This window comes from Alligator sinensis, unplaced genomic scaffold (assembly GCF_000455745.1).
Source record: "Alligator sinensis unplaced genomic scaffold, ASM45574v1 scaffold455_1, whole genome shotgun sequence".
NCBI classification, from domain to species: Eukaryota; Metazoa; Chordata; order Crocodylia; family Alligatoridae; genus Alligator; species Alligator sinensis.
In genome coordinates this window covers 263262-287026 of record NW_005842142.1, presented here as the reverse complement: position 1 = coordinate 287026, position 23765 = coordinate 263262, and the positions used below count along the sequence as shown (strand labels likewise).

The following is a 23765-nucleotide window of genomic DNA, read 5'->3' as shown; positions in this document are numbered from 1 at the left end:
TCCTGCTGATTCGATGTGCGTTAACAAACCCACTCTCCTTTTGAATGGTCTTAATGTTACACTCATCAAGTGATCCTTTCTCCAGCAATTTTGCTAATCTTGGTCCCTATTCTCTTATTTCACCCCCCTGTGGATTATTTTTAGCTCTTTTCAAAATCCTAGATCTGCCCATGAAGTCCAGTATTCAGCAGCAGCTACAGTTTCAGCTTTTGGCAGAACAGCCAAGAGCTGCTGACAATTTAGCTGCAAAAAGGTTAAAACTATAGCTTTTGCCTGAGCAGGAAAGGAAGGGTGAGTGAGCTGAAAATTAGTCTTTGCTCCTATACAGTGGTGATTGGAAAAATCTTTTCCTTCATTCCACCTTTTGAAAAATCATGGTGTGTGTCTTATTTGGAGGTGCGTGGAATGTAAGAAAATATGGTATTTCTAAAAAAATCTTGTTTTAGCTTAACAGAATACAAATAATTTAATCTATTGAGTTCATCCACATTACTCTCTCTCACACACACGGGCACGTGCACACACACACATACACACCTTTGCCAGTGTGAAACAAACAACTAGAAACACCCCTGTGTCCAAGCTGAGGGAAGCAGATACATCCTCAGACCTGTTTTATTGACAACTAATAAATTACTCACTTTGCACACTAAAGCAAGAGGAAATAGTGTTTAAAACTTGTGCAACTCTCATTAGGGCAAGAATATAGCTGCCAGCAAAGTTGATGGAAAGAGAGCCAAAAGAAACTGATGCTAACATTTTCATGCATTCTAATGTCCCTCCTGTTTTTACTCTTCTGTCACAACAGATTTGCCAGAAACAAAGATTGTGCTGAGGTTTGAGAAACTAAACAAACCAGACAACAACAAAGCCTATTGCATGCATTTTCAAGGACAGGAAACATCAATGTAAATAAAGAAGACTACAGTATATAGGACATCTGAAAGCAGGGACTTGAGCTAGGTAATACTGTACTACTCATACTCATTCCAGGCACTTCTAGGAGCTAGGTATGTTTAGTTTGGAGAGAAGGAGATTAGGAGGCTGGTGGGGGCAGGAGGGTGAGGGAAAAGGAAAGGAGTTCTCAAATATTTGAAAGGCTGACAAAAAATTAGGAAAAAATTGTCCCAGAGGACAGGACAAGAGGCAAAGGGTTTAACCATAGCAAAGGAGATTTATATCAAGCCTCAGGAGAATGTTCCTAACTGTAAGAACAAAAAGACACTGAAACTATAACACTGCCTAGAGAAACTGGAATCTCCTTCATCACAGGCTTTCAAGAAGAGACTGGGCAGACATCTGGCTAGGATATTTTAAGAACAGGGAGTCCTATATCTGTTCAGCCGGGTTAGACTAAATGACCCTAAGTGGTCCCATCTCCAAGCCTGATTCTCCAACTTATTTAGCCTTGTCTATAATTACATACAAATTGTAGATAGCTAGATCAGAAAAGACAACTACATCTTAGAATTCAGAAAGTATATGGATTTTGTAAGAATTTCCCAAAATCAAGCTGAGGTAAGATCTTGTAAAGAAAATTTTAAAAGTTAGCAAACAGACAAATAATGCAACAGTAAAATAACACTGTCAGTAAGCAATACCTCTCCACTTCTCCTCATAATTAAATCAATGGCAACACGATACAGTAGAGGCAAAAGTAGGTGCGCCCTTTGTGTTACACTTGTGTTTTCAAACCTCCACTTCCTTCCACTGTGTGCACTGCACCTTGATACAAAGCCTTGATGGCAGTGAATATTTCTGTGGGCCTGCCTTAACCCATCAAGATGTTCCAGTACAGATCGCAATGGAGGTATTACATGCTTTCCAGACATGCGCAGTTCACAACCAGTGTCTTTTGCCAATGACACCAACGTTCCAAAACATGCAAACAAGATGTTGCCACTTTTTTTTATCTAAATCATAAAATTGTCTGAGGCCCACACCTTTATTTGCACATCAGACAAACAGAGATACCATACAGTTGGCATCCTTATCATTGCAATCAGACACTTATGGTGGTTGCAGTAACACTTCTTGTAATGTAGAACAAATTCCTACATACTGTTGGTAGCCCCACCCTCCACACTAGCCTTTCTAGCTGTACAACACATTTTTAACATGTCTGAGGTCATCTCCATGAACCTTGTGGTATTTCTAGCCTGAAGCCTTAGGGTCCGTTTCCTTTCTCTACACCCTCCTGATAATATCCATGTTGAAAATTCCAAAAGTGTCTATTAATCTTCTTATCAAGAAATCAGGGAAATCACTAAAGCAAGATCTGTGGCATGAAATGAAACAAAATTCTTTCTTCTAGAACAGCCTGTGTAATTTTGTTCAAGGTTATTATTTGGTAGTGTTTTCATTAACAGTATTGGGTTTATCTCCTTAACTCTATATAGCTAATCTGTCTTTATCCCTTATTTACTGAGACTTGCTGTAATTTTCCAATAGGTTTGTTACATCATCAGCACAATACATAGGACATATTTGGATTACATATTACTTCTATGAATGTGTCCCCGAATATTCTATGCACTGTTCAAATAACAAATTTACAAAATTATAAGATTTAGTCTTGCTGCCAGAAAAGAACTGAAATCAAATGCAAGTTATTTTACCTAAAGAAAAAGCGGGGCAGTTAGCCATTAGGGCTGTGCGAAACGGCAGCGTTTCGTTTCAGCCAGTGTTTCGATGGAACAGCGTTCCATTTTGAATTTTGTTTCAAGTCAAAACAGCTGATCCATTCCGTCGAAACAGTTGGACCATTTCACCCCTGTTTCGATGTTTCACCCATAGGATATAATGGGGAAGGTTGAAACAGCCTATAACTTTGTCATTTCAATTGATGCATGCCAGGGTATTGTTGGTTATAACCCTGCTGGCTACAGCATCGCACTGCCGGCTCATGTTCATACTGTGGTCAATTATTACCCCCAGGTCTGTGGTGGCAAGTGATGGGGGATCTTTACTCCTGCTGCCTGATGAGAGGCAGCAGTTGCACAAGCACCCATGTCACGAGTTTTGCCTGTCAGCAGCCAGAGGTGCAGGGCCCCAGAACCCCTCTGCACTTATCTCCTTGATACCTGGCAGGCTTTGTGGCCATAGCAGGGCCTAGCAGCCAGGCCTGCAATAGTTTCCAAACCTCCCCTCACCATTCCCCAAGACAGACACAGTTGCACAAGCACCCATGTCACGAGTTTTGCCTGTCAGCAGCCAGAGGTGCAGGGCCCCAGAACCCCTCTGCACTTATCTCCTTGATACCTGGCAGGCTTTGTGGCCTCAGCAGGGGCCACCATCCCTGCAGCTTTCACCCTGCTGTGCCTTAACATATGCAGTGTCACCCATCTCACGAGATTTGCTAGTCCGCAGCTTGAGGTACAGTTTCCCCCAAACCCTTGCACCTATCCCATTGAAACTTGGGAAGCTTTGTGGTCTCCACAGAGGCTAGCATGCCTGCAGTTTTGACCTCACTGCGGCTTAACACATACATGTGACAAAAGTTTTGCTTTCAATATTTTGGAGTGCAGTTTCTCCAAACTCCCTGCAGCTATCTCCTTGAAACTTGGCAGGCTTCATGCCCTCAGATGAAGCTACCATTCCTGCAAGTTTCATCCAAATAAGGCTAGAAATGACAAAGTTATAGGCTGTCTCAATCGTCCCATTATAGCCTATGGGCAAAATGTTGAAAATGAGCTGAAACAGTGAAACGTTTTGACCTGCCTCATTTTGTTTCGAGGCTGTTTCGACCATATCCATAACATTTTGATTTTGTTTCAATCTTGAAACAATTCAAAACAGCATCAAAACAAAACTGACAGTGAAATTTCGCACAGCCCTATTAGCCATGTTAATCCAATGTCAGAAGGCAGAAGGCAAGGTAGAGGTGCACCTTGACAACTAACTGAATCATGTCATGACCCAAAAGGCATGATTGTGTGTGTGCGCTTCGGCACCAGAATTATCCCCGCCGAGTTGCAGAGCATTGCACGGGAGAGTTTCCTGTTGCAAGAGGAAACCCCGGTGCAGGGACGAGTTTCCCGCCTTTTCTGCAGCTTCTTTTGCAGAGTGCATTGCTCAAGTTGCAAGAGGAATGCACAGTGCAAAAGAGTTCCCGCCACCGGTATGCAAATTCGTTCCCCGTGATTGGCTAGTGCTAAATTATTCACACGTGGCGGCTAACGATTGGCTTGTTAGCCGTATAAGAGGCTTGAGCGGTTTCCGCCCAAGCCGAAGAGGACTCCACATCCATCTCGTGGGGACTCTGGGTACACGGCAGGGGAATAGAAACCCTGTGTGAGATCCAGAGGAGCGTGGCAGCCTGATCCACCGCCCACCTCTTCCCGTCTTTGAGCGCAACTTTTATAAGACGTACTTACGATTTCTATTTTGGTGGCTCGTTCACCCAGAGCATCCGGAGCTCTGCACGGTGGAGCCTAGCAACCTCCACGAGACCGTCTGTGTTGTTTGTCTGTAACTGCAACTTAATCAAGCTTTCCAGCCTACACCACTGCCATCTCGGTGTAAGTAATCAATCTTTTAATACTACCGATACGCGTCCGTGCCTAATTCCAGCTCGAAGGCCTTCCCTCTCCGCCCCGGCGTGCCCGGGCTGCTGGCCACAGCCTGCGTGCAGCGCGAAAAGGGCTCGGGGTGCTCCCGGCCCGCACAAATCAGAGATGCATAAACTTGTGAGCCACATCTCACTTCATCAGATGCTTACACTTAAGTATCTCTGATTTAGTTGGTCGATATGGTGCACTTTTACCTAAAGAAAGATGGACAGGCTTGCCTCTAGCCTATGTGGTCACAAATAAAACCTATGGGTTTACTTATGCTTAAAAGGATTTGCTGGTATAGGTATACCAGCATACAGACCTAGTGGAGATGCAGCTTGCATGGACTAAAAGCTTCATATGGTATATCTGCATTTCCACTAGCAGTTCTGTCACCATAGCTTTACTGAAGTGTGAAAAAAATCGTATTCCTACCTGACAGAGGTACGACAAAAGCGTCTAGGTGTAGACCAAGCCTTAACTCATAATTTTGTTTACTTAACTATAAAATATAAAAAGACAACAGTTTAACAACACAGGGAGATGAATTAGGCAGTTCATACATCTCAGAGCTATTTTTTTCCAGGGTGTCTGCAAATTCCATAAGACAACACTGCTTCAGGTGACATTTATTAAGCTCTCCAATATCACAAAATACTGGAGGGCTCTTCACATAGATATAAATAGTATTACCATATTTCCAGTTCCAAAAAAGAGGACACCTGTTGGGGGGACACCTCACTCCCAATACACAGCCCCTGGCCCTGCCAATGCCCCTCTCTCCCAATGTGCAGTGCCTCCCCACCTCTGCCCCGCTGCTGCCCCTCACTCTAGACCTCTGGCCCTGCTACCCCTGGCCCTGCTGGCGCCCCTCACTCCCAACCCACAGCCCCCCAATATCTGCTGCTCACCTTCACTCCTGACCCACAGACCCCTGGCCTTGCTAGTGCCCCTCGCTCCTGACCCACAGTCCCCAACACCCCAGGCTATGCTGGTGCCCCTCACTCCTGACTTGCAGCCCCCTGCTCCCACCAGCAGTGCCAGAGGGTACCTCCAGTTGCCCCCCTCTCGAGCTGGTGGTGACTCCGATTCATACAGGAGGTCGCGGAGTGAGTCTGGCCCCAGCATGGGCAGGAGGGAAGAAAGGATGCCTGTGACATCCCCTGTCCTGGTCTGGGGCTCCAGTGCCACACTAGTCAGCATGGCCATGCTCACCCAGTCAGCGTCTCCTGGCCAGCCCGGCACCACAAGCAAGGGCACTGGCTCTGGTGCCACCGGCTTGGCCATGGAGCTCCCTACTGCCCTCAAAGGGCCCCCCCAGCTCCTTCCTCTGCTGGAGGGGCAGGTGGCTGCCCGCCACATCTCCTGCCCTGCCCTGTCCCAGCCCCAGCATGCAGATACCTTACCCCAGTGCCAGTAGGCACTGGACCCCTTCACACATGTATCCCCTCCATACACCCCTGCTCCCCCCCCCCACACACACACCCCATAGCCCCCTGCCAGCAGAGCAGAGCAAAATCCCAGACAATGGTTCAGGTTTCAACAAACCACCTGAACGGATATTGGAGAATACAAAAAGAAGACATGTCCAGGAAAAACCAAAGATATGGTAACCCTAATATAAATAAAGGGCAAATGCCCATGTTAGTACTTTTTGATCTTGTGGCTGCCTTTAATATAGTTAGCTAGAGACACTACATGAAACTGGGCTGAAATACTGCAATGCAGTTTTATCTGGGACTGGTTGGGAAAGCTAGATCTAGGTTTCAACTGATCCAGCATTCAGCAGCCCACCTTCTAATTGTGAGACTGATAAAAGCATATTTCACCAGGGCACAGCACACTGTCTTGATTTTAGATATGCTCCAAAGAACTGTCCCTAATTTTAAAACACTAGATATATCCAGACTCTGGCTGTCTATGAGACACCATCCTTCTTTCTGCATTTTGCAGCAGAAGCTGCCATCACAGGTACATTAAGACTGGTGGTCCTCAGGCAAAATATTTAAGGACCTGGGACACACTGTCCCAAAGGCAGGAAGCATAAAAAGTTTGATAGCTTAAGGGCTCCCTCTATGTATGCAAGTTCAAGCTTTGGCAAATTAATAGCTTTGGAACACAGTCCAAGACCCACCACTGAGAAAACCTTACTTCAAGTAACAAAGCATCATTTGAGAAGGTGCATAAAACCAGGGAAGGTGAAGAATATCACTCTGGAGGGAGCTGATGTTTCTCTTATAAATTTATATGTCATATATATTCCAATGATGTGTGCACTAGAAATGAAAAGAGATATAGGGAATATTGACATCCTCTCATTTAGTGATGGTGTAAGCAAATATTTTGTACTGTGAGCATTTTTATCATCTAGTGAAAGGGTAAAATATGCTGAAGATAAAAAATATTAACTAGTATTACTGGACTACATAAAGCCATCCCCTTTAAACAAAGTGCACTGAGGCTATGGACAGCCATTTATTTGTAGTGATGTCCTGCTGCCATAACAGCCTATAGCATTATAAGGGCATACAGGCATTTCTAATATGTAGTCATATATTAACTAGCACAGTAGCAACAGGGTCCTGGTCTTGGTTGGCAAGGGGTCCCTTAGTACTACTGTAGTACAATAATACATTTTTGCTCAAGAAAATTAGCAGAGGAAGTAGAGTCAGAAATACATGCTGATGTAGCCACATCAGCCTACAAAGGCAGACTTGGAGGTCTGATTCTTCCCTTCATTTAATCTGTTTTATACAAGTGTAACTGCTCTGAAGTCATCAGATTCATGCTGACAAACTGTTCTAATAGAGCGGCAATTAAGGCCCAGCACGATTTGATATATACTGTTCATTATGAGCCCATCAAATAATGGTTTGCAGCTTTTAAATGGTGGACACAATGTGTACGTACAGAGAAGATGTGCTCTAGGCATGGTCATAGTTCCCTGCAGTAACATTCTTTTCTTCTCCTGTGCTTATTCCACAAAACATGTAAAGACAGTAATGAAGCATAAAAGCTTCTATGAACTGGTATATACACTGGCATGGTTGTTTATCTTGTTTTATTTTCTGCTGAAAATGTTTCAGATAAGATTAAATATTTATTTTCAAGCTCAATAAGTTTCTGTCATTAAAAAAAAAAAAAAGTGAGGAAGGAGATGAAGTCCAGAAAGAACTGAATGGGAAAACTATTTACCTTCAAATATTTGCATTTTGTTAGGATACTAGGTCTCATCACAATGATTGGAAATACACATTAAAGGCTGTTTAGCTCTGAGATCTATCAGTCAACTTTAAATGCATCTGACCAGACAGCAAATATCTGCATGTTCATTTTTGCATGTTGGCATGCACTGCAGTGTCGGAGGGACAAGAAAGAGCTGTTTGAGAAGGCAGATGACATTAAAGCCATACACAGTGCTAAATTTGAGATGCAATTTCCAGCAGAGTTCCTCCATGTAAACTGTGAGCAATATGATATATAGGTTAAACATAATGGAGCAATAACTTCATTGGTTGTTGGATCAAGCCATCTATTTCACCAGGTTATGGAGTATACTGCTTTGTAAATACAGAGACATTTATATTAACAACAAGACCTGGTTCTTATATAGCACTTTTCATCAGTAGCTCTTAGAGCATGTTACAGAGACTCTTCCCTACAAATCAAAGGCCTCCTCTTTATATGTAAGCTGTGCATTTTTTTTATCCAGTTCACCTTGCCCATTTTCTGACCAGTGAATACTAAACAGCAATTTATTAACAGCAATATAAAGTTATCTTCAAATGTTACCTTTCAATAGAAACATTGCAAAGTATTGAATACACACATAAAACTTAAAGCTAATACCAGTATAGCACTGGACCAAGACTTACAGGGATGATAATACCACACCTCCTTTGTTGTTACCAGGGATCCAGGTTTTCTGTTTACCGTGGAAAAATGCAGATTTTCCCTTTTAAAGGAGAAGAACATGGGAAACCACAGGTTTCCCCTTGCAGGCTGGCAGCCTTCCAGCCTGCAAGGAGCTGTGTGGGGCTGGGAGGGGTGGGGGGAAGGCAATTGGAGGCAGGGGATACCATGTGCATGTGCACAAACGTGGCCGGCATACAGCCAAACATGGTGGTGGGAGCAGCCCTGGCAGCTGCATACAGGTAAGTCTATGGGGGCAGGGCCTGGGCTTGGGGACTGTCTAGGGGGCTGCATGGAGGGGTGTGTGGCACAGGTGTATGGAGTGGGGACAGATACCAGCCAGTGCTGGGGGAAGAGTCCAGGTGCCAGGGCTACTGCAGGGCAGGAGGGTCCGAGGGGGTCTCAATGCTGCTGGCAAGACCAGCTCTGGACTGTTGCCAGCAGGGTCTGCCCCGAGGCGCCTGCCCCTCCAATGAGGGAAGGGGGTGGAGGGGCCTTTGGGGGCAGCAGAGAGCTTCATGGCTAGGCTGCATGGCTAGACCACTGCCTGTGCTCTCAGGGGCAGGAGTAGAGTTTGGGCAGCCAGAAGATGCTGCTGGGGGGTGGTGAGGCAGAGCCATGGCCAGGCCACACAGGGCAGCACGAGAGCCCCGGGCCAGGGCAAGGGGTGCCACAGGCATCTCCTTCTCCTCCCTCCATCCTGCTCTGGGGTCAGACTCACTCCACTGGTTCCCCGATGAGCGACAACTGCCGCAGTCCAGCCTAAGTGGGAAAGAGAGCACGTGCAGCCCCTTGCCCTCCTACTGCTGCCGTAGCATGGCCCAGTCCAGAGCCATGCTCAGCTTAACAGTGGTGCTTTGAAGCATGGTGCTGCTCTTCCCTGCCATACTTAAACCCCAGCCCCGGCCAGTGGCGTGGTGCAGTGTGTGGTGCCCCAGGCACTGCCTGTGCTTCTGCATGAGGTGTGCTGCACGCACCTCATGCCGGAAGCCGGTCCTACCTTGTCCCTGCAGACCATCATTCTGAGTCTCTGTGGGGCCAGGTGGGGCAGGAGGGGTGGCAGCTGGGAGCCCCCACTGGCACAGCCCTGGGGGGTAGGGGGCTGCAGGCCAGGAACGAGGGACACTGGCAGGACTGGGGGATCTGTGCCTTGGGAGTGAGAGGCAATGCCAGGGGCAGGGCACTGGCACATCAGGGTTGCTCAGTCACGCATAGCAGTGAGGGGAACAGCCACATCTGTACCCACATCTTGGTGAGTGAAGGGGGCAGGAGGAGCTCTGATTTTCCATGACAAAAAACACAGAAACCAAATGCCAAAGTAGATAGGTAGTATCAGAAAAATTAGGGTTTGAAGGAACTTCAGGTCATCTAGTGCAACCTCCTGCTCAAAGCAGGACCATCCCCAACTAGATCATCCCAGCCAAAGCTTTGTCTAGCTGGGCCTTAAAAACCTCCAAGGATGGAGATTGCACAACCACTCTGCATAACCTGTTCCAGTGTTTTACCACCCTCCTAGTGAGAAAATTCTTCCTATTATTTAACCTAAACTTCCCTTGCTGCAACTTGAGATGGTTGGTCCTTGTTCTGCCATCTGCCACCACTGAGACCAGTCAAACTCCATCCTCTTTTGAACCCTACTTCAGGTAGTTGAAGGATGCTATTAAATCCCCTCTCAGTCTTCTCTTTTAAGCCCAGTTCCCTCAGCCTCTCCTAATAAGTCATGGTCCCAAACCCCCTCACTATTTTCATTGCCCTCCACTGGACTCTCTCCAATTTTATCCACATCCTTTCTGTAGTGGGGGGCACAAAACTGAACACAGTACTCCAGCTATGGCCTCACCAGTGCTGAACAGAGGGGAACAATCACTTCCCTTGACCTGCTGGCAACACTCCTAACCAATGCTGCCCAGTATGTTAGCCCTCAACAAGGGCTTATATTCAGTTTACTGTTCACTGTAACCCCCAGGTCCTTTTCTGCAGAGTGCTCTACAGCCAGTCAGCCCCCAGCCTGTAGTGGTGCATGGGATTGTTCCATTCTACGTGCAGGACTTTGCACTTGTCCTTGTTGAACCTCATAAGATTTCTTTTGGCCCAATCCTTCAATGTGCTTAGGACACCTTGAATCCTAGCCCCTACCCTCCAGCATATCTACTAATTCCCCCAGCTTGGTGTCATCTGCAAACTTGCTGTGCGTGCACTCTATGCTATTTTCCAGGTCATTGATGAAGATATTAAACAAAATTGGTCCCAGGACAGACCCCTGGGGCACTCAACTTGATACCGGCTCCCAACTAGACATTTATTGAGCCACTGATTACTACCCTCTGAGCCCGATGCTCCAGCCAGTTTTTTATCCACCTTACATTTTATCCACCTTACATTCATGCAGCCTGTACGTCCCCAAACTGTGCTGTTCAGTGCAGTAGGCTGGGAGCTGACATTGCCTGTGAAGACAGATGAAAAAGGCATTGAGCATTTCAGCCTTTTCTGCATCATCTGTCACGAAGTTGTCTCCTTCATTCAATAAGGGACCCGCACTTCCCCTGATCCTCCTCTTGTCACCAACATACTTGTAGAAACCCTTCTTCTTACCCTTCACATCCCTGGCTAGCTGCAACTCTAATTGTGCTTTGGCCTTCCTGACTTCATCCCTGCATGCCCAAGCAATGTTCTTATACTCCTCCCTAGTTGTTTGCCCAAGTTTCCACTTCTTGTAAGCTTCCTTTTTGTGATTTCATTTATTGAGGAGTTCCCTGCCTTTAAGCCAAGCTGGTTTTCTGCCATACTTGCTAGTCTTCCACGCATCAGGATGGTTTGTTCCTGCACTCTCAGTAAGGCTTCTTTAAAGTACAGCCAGCTGTCCTGGACACCTCTCCTCCTTGGTCTGGCTTCCTTACTTTGCTGTTCTCCTTCCTTTCTTTCCCCAGGATCCTGAACTCATGATCTTGTGGTCACTGTTGCCCAAGTTGCCATCCATCAATTCTTCCCCATTTGTAAGCAGCAGGTCAAGAATAGCATGGCCCCTAGTTGGCTGCTTCAGCACCTGCACCAGGGAGTTGTCCCAACACTCTCCAAAAACTTCCTAGATTGCCTGCGCACTGCTGTATTGCCTTCCCAGCAGATGTCAGGGTGACTGAAATCACCCATCAGAACCAGGGCCTGTGGTTGGAAAACTTCTGGTAGCTGTTTGAAGAAAGCTTCGTCCACCACTTCCTCCTGGTCTGGTGGTCTATAGCAGACCCCACCCATGACATCTTGTTCTCTCCCCTGACCCTAATCCAGAGACTTTTGACAGGCCTGTCTCCAGTTTCACACTGGAGCTCTGAGAAATAATACAGCTCTTTTTACATAAAGCTCCAGGGTCATGGGGCTAAGGCTGAGAGACCCTAATCTTCCAGCCTGAGCTCTGTGGCTCTTAGATAAGTGTCTCCCAGCCTGAGCCCCATGACCGTGGGGCTCAGGGTGGGAGATAAGTGTCTCCCAGAAGTGGACCTGTGGTCACTCTCGCACTGGGAGCTCCTTGCTGGTAGAACCTGGGGAGTTTGTTCCCTGCCCAGCTCTGCAAATGTGGAGTTGGGGAGTGGGGAGGACACACTGGGGAGGAACAAGCTTCCCCGCCCCCGCCCTGCATGCCTGGGTGGGGACAAGCTAGCTGCTAGCTGGCCCCACCAATGGATTGGGGTAGGGGGCTGGGACTTGCCCTGCCCCTGCAGCTCTTTCCAAGTCCCGTGCCCCTGATCAGGGAGCCAGGGCCAGGTGCTCCCTGCTGCTGGGGCAGGGACAATGTCCCCCTGCCCCAGCAGCAGGCAGTCCCCAGGGCCAGGAGACAGCTGTCCCTTGGCCCCATGCTCCCCAGACTAACACCTAGGGGGAGCCTGGAGCTCCTCCCTAGTGGCAGCAGGGGCCCATTGCAGGGCTGCCAGAAACTGGGTGGAAATGTTCTCCCTAATCACCGTGTGTGTAGATTGCTGCCAAAAAACCCTTACTCTGGCTTAGTTTACACCAGAGTAAATTTGGACCAGAATAAAGGCATGTGTAGATGCACCCACTGATTGGTTGGTAGCTGAAGAACCGCTCCTCCTATGGGTCACAAAATGAAATTATGCCAAAGGGTAACCCAAGTTATCATCCAGGCCCTGTGCTTGACCTGCCAGTTGTGGCATGGCTTCCTAGTAGAAACAACTGGGAGGGTTCACTGGGCTGGGCAGAGAGAGAGAGAACATAAAGTCACTTCCTTTCCTGGGTACCTCTTGTCAACAGCAAGTGTTAAGCTGAGAAGCTGTGAGGTGAAAGAAGGACCAAGAACAATACAAAGGTGTTACTGGCTTCTGTCTTCATAGTGCTGCTTCAAGCATCTGGCAGGGCTCAAGATCCCTGGCAGATTCTAACACTTGTTGCACCCTACCTCCCCCACACAATGAATCTTGAACCTCCTTCCCAAACTGGCATCCCGATCCACGAGTGCTTTCTTAATCCACCCCTGCTTATTAAGTACCAGATTTTGAGAAACACTGAGCACCTACAGCTTCCATTATCTTTAGTAACAACTGCACAGCACCTCTGAGAGAATTAGCCCTACAGGGCCTGAACCTGCAAATGGTCCAGCACTTTCATCAGGCACTTAAGTCCATGAGATAGCACCTTGACATCTTAGAAGATAAGGCCCATTGTAAGCAAAACGTACCTTGTGGAAAACCACAAGCAACATTATTTGTCAGCCTCTATTTCTTTAGAAGAAGTATTAAAGCAATGACATCAGTGAGCTCCAGTGCATACACGCACACACTGCTGGTTCTGACAGGTTGCATAATATAATTGTGTACTTGTCAAGTTTTCTTTCCTTTAGGCAAACTGTAAGTGAAGTTTGTTGAAAGCTTTTGAGCAGTGTCCAGGTTTCAGCCAATTCTTGTTCTGACAGTTTTGCTAGATATTTTTTTCCCACAGTTATCAACTTGGAAGGAATCCCAGTTTTCAAATAAATATTTTAAAATGCATTTTATTTTCTTCCTCATAGAGAATTAATTTATTTTAATGCTTCACTTTGTCCCCAGGCAGCATACTGATCAGAGAACTGCCAACTGCTGAAAGGTTTCTTAGTCAAGACCTTCCTTAATTTCAAGAAATCAAGGCTGAAATTTAAATTGGACATAGACCTGGAATGTCTTCTAGGCTGGCTCCTCACGGAATGCAATATGTCGTACTGCATGTCATACTGGCCATTAGATTAGTACTGGCTGACAAAAACCTGTGTTATGGTGGCCACTGTTTTAAGTGACGCATCCTCAGAATACAGGACATCACCTTGGTGGGGGGGGGGTGAACCACTGCCCCCTTTGGCCAATCAGTGGTGAAGGGCGGGGCCACTGCCTCCTTGGCCAATCAGCAGCAAGGGGCGGGGCTGTCACAAAGAGGCCACCTCCCTGCTTCCCTCCTTCCCTGGCTAGCTCAGCACTCTGCTCCTCTTGGCTGTGTAGTGCCCTACCTCTAGGCACAGCCAATAGCATCATAAGGACAAATGGTTGACATGTATTACCAATGAACTAAAAATAGGACTTTTTGCAGTCTGGTCCTCATTTAGAAACAGACAGAGGACAAAGGGTTAAAAACAGGATGGCCCGGTATAAAACAGGATCAATGGCCTCCCTAGGCTGCTCGCTCTCTCATTCTACCACCTAACAGAAATGCACATAGACTGTAATTTAAACACAAGCTGGCTCATCTGGATTTTGAGAATTAGCAATGTCTGAGAAAATATACTCAGAATATATATATTCAAATATACCATCAATTTACTAGGCCTACGACCAAAGCTTCATGGAAATTGATTATTTTTCCTGCATCTTAAAGTAAGTATTGGCTTAGTAATAAAACAGAGGTCTTAAAAATTACGTACATAAATTAATGAAGGGGTAAAGGAAGGTATCTACAAAAACATACATATATTGCCATTTTTTAATTTAAACTAAAACAGTAACTTAATTTTAAAAAAAATGTGAACTTTCCCTTGCAGCACTGAAAATTAACAACCCAACAGTATCATAATACTGCATTTCCATTTAAAAACCTGAAAGTAAGAATAAAACATAATCCCAATCCTGCAAATGGATTCATTTGTTTCGATTTTTTATCCCATGTAGCAGAAACAGCATTTTCTACAACCAAGACGTATGAAATGTGTTAGCAGGACGCACACAGAGTTTAATATTGATTAGTATTGTTATTTTAAATGTATTAAGGTTACTGATATTGGCCTCAAAGACAAATGTTGGAAGAGCTGAAATGGACATTACTGCAGAAACGCTATCTAAAAGAAATAAATAATAAACTGAACAATTTTAAGACTGAAGTTCAGTGCATCTTTAAACAAAATCCCAGTATTTGCAATTAACATTTTCTAAAATAATTTGGAAATAAGACAAACCTAAGGGGCAGTGAAGTTTATCCATCTATTTGTTTAGCGAGTATCATGGCACATTTGGGCCACAAGTCTATGTGCTAACACCGCAGTCACCCCTGCAGTATGAGAGAGAGTGTCTTTACTTTTTTACCATAGCCTCTCAAAGATGTTTTGGTTTCAAATATAAATATTCTAAATGGTTTAATATCATGTCACTTCCCTCCCATCCTGAAGCAGAATGTTGTCCATCTAAATTGTCTTGTCTTCCCAGGCTTTTCTTTAGTGTATGAAAGACAGGTTGACATTGAGAGACTAAATGGTGGGCAGCTTCTGAGAGGATTGTCCCTTGTAAAACATTAGCAATAAGAAATGAAAGAGCATGAAATGTGCTTTTTGAGAGCCCCCAGCTAGAAACTGGCAGGCACTGGTTAAATACTCTATTATTAAATCTGCCTTATACCTCTCCTCTACACTTGGACCAACGTTCCTTATGACACATTGGGCAGAACCACTCTTACATAATGGCTATACTTTGGCAGACTTACCTACCTATAACCAGTAAGAAAGATACTTGCTGGAAGAGAAAGCACTGCATAAGATGGCTGATTACAGCAGCTCTCTGCCTACAGTGTTGGCAAAGCTGGCTTTGATTGCTGTTTATCAGAGTTCCCCACATCATCTCAAGTGGATGATACGTGATATTTTAGATGCAATATTTGGTCTGGCCTGGTGTGTGGGCACATGTATATTAACTGAAAAGATGCAGCAAGTTACTATTAGGCACACAACAGCTAATTCTAAACATTCCTGCAGGACCATGTCCCTACAAAGGTACAATCCAAGTTACATAACAGCAAATTAAATTTTCTGGTAAACCTCAGAATAAAACTGAGCCATTCTGCTGTTCTGAAGACTCAATCAACAGCACTTGCATGTAGGCAGTACAGAATTCTCTCTGCATACGGCAAGAACATATTTATAAGTTCTTTGGAACACTTTAAATAAGATTTAATTGTGCTGCCTCAAGTTTCCAGGCTGTCTCGACAAAGGGTCCTATGTAACTGCAACCTGCCCGTTTCACCTGAAGTGGACTGAATGAGGCTGTTTCACATTCCTAGTGCCTGTGGCCCTGGAGGACACCTTTTAGTTGTACTTTTTCTTAGTCTGTTGCATTTCACAGATATAAACACATTCTTGATAACAATTCTCTTCAATTGTTGAGGACTAAATAAACCACTGTGGTCAGTTTATGATCACTATGTGATTTACCATACAGCCATTGGTTTCTTTCAGTCTGAATGGGAGTAAAGCCTACATAAAAGCGACATATCAGTTTATTACTATTGAAAAAATACACTTCCTTAGCAATCTGTATGCAAGTACTGACGTTTTCTAGCAGTTAACCTGCCTTGTAGCATTATTCCTCAAAAAACAAGTCTCAACCCATGCTATCAATTACATGTGAAGAGAATTCCCATGACAAAATCTATTATAAAACCAGCTCTACTTGAAAATGAATTTTGCAGATAAAATGGGCTTAATTCAACCCTCAACAGTGGGGTTAAGAGGAGGGGCATTTGAACTTGAGAAAAACCCGTGTGTCACTATCCATTGTACTTTAACCCAGCTTTGAGGGAACTTATATTTGACTAAAGCAGGAGTGTCCAACATATGGCCCATGGGCCAGATCCAGCCAATGGAACTGTTCTGTCTGGTCCATCACTAGTCTGGTGGGCTACTGGGGCTCGGCTTGCTTTAGAATTCCAGTTCACTGGATCCTGATGGACATGGCCATTGACAGCAGACACAGGCCTCGCTCAGCCTGGAAGCCCCAACATTGATCTTCACTACCATCCTTGACCCCCTGTACCTGCCCCTTGCCCTGCAGATCCAGCGTGGGAGAAGATCTGAATGCCAAATCTTTGCAATAAGAACTGGATCAGTCTGCCATCAGGCATTATTAATTTTTGGTTATTAATGACTCAGACTGGATATAAAGAGGCAATAAAGAAATGAAATGCCTCTCGAAATGACAGCCCAGTCTTGCAGAAGTTTCTGAGGCCACATATGACCATTACACATAAACAGGTATAAGTGATTGCAAACCGGTCTACAGAAATTCAGTGCACATAGACTGGTTTAAAAATAGCAGAACCCAGTCTAAGACAGACCTGGATCAGTGTAGTCTCGAACTTAACTGATTTAGGTTAAACTGTTATATCAAGCTCTTGTATCAGATTCCTTCCCAACTCAAGTTAGGTTGCTGTCCACCAGCATCCCAGGCTGCTTTGTGGTACCTACTAACCCCACCCTTGCATGGAAGTATGCTCTTGTCAGCATGGCCCCTCTGCCCATCCCTATCTCCTGCCTATGGCCAGCTATAAGATGCAGGTGGAGTAGGGGGGGGAAGGGAGCATCTGTAGCTCAGTATTTTTTTTAGCTTTATAAATGTCCCTAGGCAGGTGGCGGGGGGAGAAGTGGAAGGGGGGAATGCTCCATAGAAGGAAGGATTGGGCCCCTTTGAGCTCTGACAAATGGTGCCAGCAGGCACCCAGCAGCTCTGCACCATGCAGGAGGGAGAGGGGCACTCTGCAGAAGGAAGGATCAGGCCCCTCAGCAACGGCAGGCAGTAACAGCAGGAATCACGATTACAAGAATAGGGCTGGGCACTTCCTGCCATCCCCTGCTGTTTGCTGGAGACCCATGGGGCCAGATCCTTCCTTCTGTGCAGAGCCCCTTTCTCCACTGCATGGCACAGGGCTGCTGGGCACCTGCTGCTGCTGCTGCTTGCCATTCACCGGACTCCGAGGGGTCCAATTTTCCTTCTGTGGAGCACACCCTGCCCCCCTGCCCCCCGCCAGGCATGCCATGGTGTCTCACTGCGGGGTTCTCTTGGAAGCCAAGGGCTGGGTGTGGGGGAGGGTCCATGGTGATAGGGGTTGGGCATATGCCCAGTAGCCAATCAGGAGTGGCCCAGCTGCTCAGCATTCTCTGGTGGTCTGGTGAACCCATGGGGCACAATGGAAGGCATGCAAAAGCACCCCCAACCTGTCGGCCTCAGCCAGGAAACCTGCACCCCCACCCCCCAAAACGCAAACCTGTGCTCTGTTCACTCCCAAACTAACCTATGTCACTTACAGAAACCTGCATAGGTTAGATCAATGCTGCCTAAGGCTTTCTGAATGTCTGTACCTAGCTTTAGAGCAGCGTTTGCTACAATTAGCCACACCATAGTAAGAATGATTAATAAGAAGCATTTGTAGCAGTGGTCTTAGTTTACTAATACACTCTTCAGCATTTGATCGCTGACTTTCAATTTGTGTGTAAAGTTCCCACCATGCTTTTGTATATTGCAATAATAATTTCATTACCAGTTCCCTGAACCATCCAATACTCCACACTGAACTGATATTCAAAGAATGAACTAACATTAACAATGTGTTACAAAATGTTCGTGTTTTGTTAGCCCCAAAATAGTTCAGTTTTTATATGCAGAGAACACAAGGCAAAAATTAAAAGATGCTGAAGCCACAGAGACAATATCTTACCTAGAGATCGCTCCTTTGTTTGGTTTGCTGACCTCACCACTGGAAGGCTTGCTCGTGTGCGGCTGCCTCTAGAAAAAGGACTTGGGGATTCGCCCTCAGACATGGCTTCTAAAGAATCAGCAGATGCCTCAGATAGATGTTCTGCCTGCTCTCCCAAACTGGGCTGTGGGCTTTGAGACAGTTTTGGGCTTCTAGTCTGTAAAATAAAATGAAGATTGCCAATGATTTCAAGAACATGAAGATCAGACTGGAAAAAAACATTTAAAAAAAGTCCATTAGGCCTCAGAATACAGAATTCTTCAAGCCTTGCATGCTCAAGGTGACTTCTATGTAAGTTATTTAAAAAAAAAAATATTGTCCCTGGGTTTTCCAATGAGGTTTTTATTGCTATACATCTACCGTACAAATTTCATTTCCAACAAGGACCTGAGGCTAAGACATATTATAGGCTAGATGTATGGCAATTCTATTCCTTGTTGCTCAGACAGCTGTTAACATTGGTTATTGCAACGGAGGCAATGCACACGCACAAAAAGGTTCAGTATGTAGGATTAGAAATACAGCCAATATATTTTTAATCTCTTTTCAAAACAACAGTATCTGCAATTGGAGATAGGACATTGGTAACTTGGTAGCATATAAAGATTTACATTTTCAGCTTCCAAAATTCTATTAATAAAAAGGCCCTGAAATGTTGCACTTACCTTGAGGAGTCTGTTGAGAAATATACCCTGAAGATAAATTAAAATGAGAGCAGTCAGCTCTCAATCTCAGTACTGCTGCTATGTATCCTATGATAGGATATGCTATGAAAAATAAGGGTTACATAGCAGGGCCTCAACACCATTGCAAAACTGTTAACCGATGAAGTGAAAAATGATGAACTAAATTCTATTTTTATTTATACCACCATAAGTATGGAATAACTCTACAATTTAATTACTTCTGATATTCATTAGCTTATTAGTAGACTGCTAGGTACTGCATGTAAAAGGCAAGATTATCCAACCATTTACTATGTGTTCTTAGGCAGATGTTAGGAGTCAGCCTAACAAAAGGCACATTCAGTAAAAGATACAATGTCCTGAACATTTGTTGTTGACTTCAAAAAATGCTTTATATGTTGTGAAATAACTTATTAATAAATAATGCTACTTAAAAAGGAGGTTACTTAAAAAGGGTGGTTACTTTGGTAATTGTACAAAGTTCTGTTCTCTCTGCTTCATGGAACAACAAAACCCTCTGACGCTATAACTCAGGCTGAACTTTGTAGGATAGTACTTTTCCATAGTTCCTGAAGCATAAGTACACTGCAAATAAATAACATATCTACTGTTGCTACAGACATATAAAACAAAGATGTATGTTTTCCAGAACTAATATGGAAATACAAGCATTTCAAAAGTAAAGACCTAAATAGCCAAACAAGTTTCTTTTTCCAAAGTTAAGATACCTTTACTGTGTCCATTCTTCTTTCCCCTCTCATTTGAAGGTAAGATACTTGAATATTAAAAATCTCCTGTACATAGCTAAAATCTACACCCATCCTGAGCCTGAAAGAGCCATTCAGTTCAGGACAAGTTAAAAAAAATCCAAGACACACGTTGCTAACATCCAGCTCTTTAGCAGTTGCTCAAGTAAGAAGAGGTGAACTTGCTTCCAGCAGTGACATGGATCACCTAATATTCCCCATGTGACTTTGAATGTATGAACAACTTTAACTTTTATTAGCATTTCATTAGATGGCTGCTCAGCCTCAATGTTTCAGTGTTGCCAGGTTGTTGCTCACAAGTTATAATACATTCAAATTGCTTAATACAAAAGTTAAACCCTCTAGAGCTTTTCACTTATGAAATGTTAATATTAAAATACTAGTATTATCCAATGTCCTGCAGTGAAAGGATTCTAATTTTTTTTCCCCAGGAATTAAAGCTAACAATATATTTTTCTTAGCAAACCACAGCATGCTTTGAAGTGCCTCTCACATGATCAGCACTAGTCTATAAGGTTGTAAATACAGAGACTTGGGCCTCAACTGCGTGAGAGTTTACAGAAGCGACAAGTGACTTGGAAACATGAAGAAGGAATTTGAAAAACAAGTAGTTACTTCTGAAGTGGCTTAAAAACCATCACTACTTAAAGTATTTTATTTATATAGTTATGTTTGAAAGGAATGCCACCAAGAAGAGTCACTAACTTAAATTATTGATTAGGAAAGAACATTCTTATCTGTGTATGTCTATTGATACAGGAGGTACTACTCTATGCCACCTTTATGCAGTATGTTGGATTTTTCAGTCACCTGGGTGGCGTTTAATCTTGTTTCATTCTGGGGGGGAGGGGGGAGTTGGGTTGGGTTTTTTTAAATAAAGAAATCTCAATGCGTCTTTCAAGCATACATGGGTTCAGTTGAATAAAAAGAACAATAAGATAAGAGATTCCAATGAAAAGTTTCCTACATTTTAGTATTTGGATAATGCTCCTTTGCTTAAATTATATTGTTTGTATCTAAGCAAAGGATGCGCAGGTGGTGAAAACAGTACTGCGCTGCTGCTTTTCTGATTGGCCTTTAGATTTACATCAAAGATTAAAATTGTAGTTAGTTAAAACAGCTCATGATAAGAGATCTCTGAACAAAAGCTTTAATGAAGTGCATAAGTTTTAAATGTAAAGAGGAGGGACCCTTTCTTTTTTAACCATTCATTAAAGCTTTGGGGACTTACATTACAGCAACAATATGTTTTTATTTATTTAGATATATTATTAGTGACATGCTGTTGTGAGAAGAGGATGTACAAATACTCTCCACACCACTGGAGATATTTATATAATTCTTAAGTGATGTTTTTCCTTAGAACATATTTCAGCAAACAGAGAAACTAAATCCCATACACAAATCTTTTTCCCCTTAAGCTTATATTATATCTACTTATATACACAATGCACGTTCTTCTCAAGGACTTTCACCTGTGAAAACAGAACTGTATTTCTTCTGGAAAAAGAAAAAAATCAAATGACTCAGCAGCATGTGATATGAAGCTGTATCTTCCGTTACAATATTTTTCTTCGTTGTGTATTATTTTATTATCATGAGATAGAAAACCCATGACATGTGGCAGCTAGGGATCATCAGTTATAGAAAATGATATCATCCTATAAAGTTATAAGCAATGGTGTTGCTGTTCAAAACAGCTGAACTGACCACTCAATCCCATGAAAACTCTGTAGCAGTATTTATGCTATCCCCTCATGGCTGATCAAATTAGTAGGGGTCTCTGGCTCCTATTTATTCACTGTTGGTATAAATGCTTCACTGCTTACTGTTAAATCAACTGCAGGGCATTACAAAGCAAAAAGAGAAGTCAGCTTTCATTCACTTTGGGAGGGAAATGCTGTGCTAGTTTGCTAGGATAGGAAGGGTCCTCAGGGCTTTTCTTCCCTGGCCAGCAGGCTTTTATTAAGGTATCCGCTGTTTGACTCCTTTTCTTAAGGAATCTGCTGGGTTCCCAGTATCTCTACTATAAAAGCAGGTACAAATACTTTGCCTGTCTGGAGACTATCTGATTTTTCTTTCTTGTTTCCTTCCATAACTTCCCTCTAGGCCTTCAATTGCAAATACTGCCTGCCTTCCTACGCTAACCCTTCCGTGAGGCAAAGCTTGAAGACAATTTCACCACCAAAGTACAAGAAAAATCTGAATTACAGAACCCTCTGCACATTGCCTGAGCAAGGAATACAGTGTAAATGAACTTGCAGCACAGGAACATTCAATTTTTATCATACTTCAACGAAGGAAGGAAATAGACAAATGGGCTAGGGACACAAGTTACATGTAAACTGGTTTAAGTGATCAGAAACTGGTTAAAACCTGTAACCAAACAGAAGCTCTGCATATAAACTAGCTTCAAAATGGCTGAAACTGGTTTAAAATAAACCTGGTTGAATGTAGTATCAGACTTAAATGATTTATGAAACTTCTGTCTCAGACCCCTGGGACCAGTTAAATCACAGTCCCCCAGCATGCTGTCCAGCCTTGGGCTGTGCTGTGCTATCTGCTCCTGAGACCACGGCTGGCCCTGCCACTCTGCCTCCCTAGCTGGAGCAGCGAGGGCTGGCTGAGAAGAGGGGAGGCAAGCTCGGCTAGGGATGCAGCCCAGTCTGCAGAGGGGAGGGGACTGCTGCCCCCAGGCAAACCCCGGCTGGGGTCTGGGGCCAGGGAGGGGGATTAGACACCCCAGCCCCCCACTCAAACTTACTGCTGACTGCAACTGTGAACTACCTGGAAGGCAGAGGCACCTGGGAGCAGGAAGAATGACCAGCCCTGCAGAGCTCTGTTGTTGTAATTCTGAACTGCAAATCCCAGAGACCTCAGGGGCAGCAGGAAGAGGAAGTAAACACACAGCCAGAGAGCTGTGCTCTAGCGGCCCCTGGCTTCTGGCCTGAGCCACTGCAGGCATGTGGCTGCATTTCCTAAATCAAAGGTAAATGTCTGCTTGTGTTTCAATTTAATCTGTGCAGTTTATACTAACCTGCAAAGACTGAATCAATTCAGCCTCAGGCTTTTTGACTCTCTGTACATAGCCATAGGGATTTTTCTTTCAGGAAAGTAGAAAGTCTCTCTTCCCTTTTAGTAATCAGAAAGGGAAGATGAACATATGTGATGATGTCAAATTGTCATAGGATAATGCTACATTAAAACCTGATAATGTTCACTCACAGTGACATTCCTCAAAAGCTATTACTAATGCAATATCATGAAGCAAACTTCAGGATGTTGTGTAAAGTTATTATTTTATGCATCTCTTAAAAAGCTATGAGGATGAAGCTGCTTTCTGCATTTAAAGGTTTATTAACAGTGCTCTATATATATGCTGTGGCCGACCCCATCCTCTTTCATCTTGGCCAGATAATACATTTAATCATATCTCAGAATTTATCACTCATATTTTTAGGGAAGAAGTATATTCAAATGATTCTAAAAATCTGCAGAATTTTCCGGTAGCATTGCTAGCTAGCTCCTACTGGTGACCAGCTGCATTCTTGCTGCTGCTGTAAATAGCCAAAAATTTATCCTTTAATCCTGATTACTATGAATAAATGAACATGAAATATGCATAACAGTTATTTCTCTTCTCCCGTCTCCTCACCATGGAAGGTTCTGTATCAAGGTGAAGTGAAGCTAGTGAGACTTCGTTTGATTCTTTTATATAAAGCTAACTGTGCAGATCAGAACATGAACTGGGACCCAATTTTTTTAACTTCTGTCCCTATAGTTAGGTACTTACATAAATGAAGCCTGATTTTTCAGGAATGCCGAGCACTTGCAAATAACGTGTCTACGGAAGTCAATAGGAG

The 23765-nt window shown here is 44.1% G+C and overlaps 1 protein-coding gene across 21 annotated transcripts in view; it reads right to left on the bottom strand.

The window, feature by feature from the left end:
• KIAA1217 (KIAA1217 ortholog) overlaps nt 1-23765 on the bottom strand; it is a 403141-nt gene that overhangs the window by 144329 nt on the left and 235047 nt on the right. For 20 of the 21 annotated variants that reach the window (XR_003094442.1, XR_003094441.1, XR_003094440.1 and 17 more), the window contains one exon: nt 18411-18606. Coding sequence is in view for 18 of the 21 variants with exons in the window: in XM_025206131.1 (XP_025061916.1) it covers nt 18411-18606 (196 nt within the window). In the remaining 3 variants the exon portion in view is untranslated. Of the gene's footprint in view, nt 1-18410; nt 18607-22689; nt 22760-23765 lie in introns of those variants that run through there. The other variant, XM_014520704.1, reaches the window with a different exon arrangement.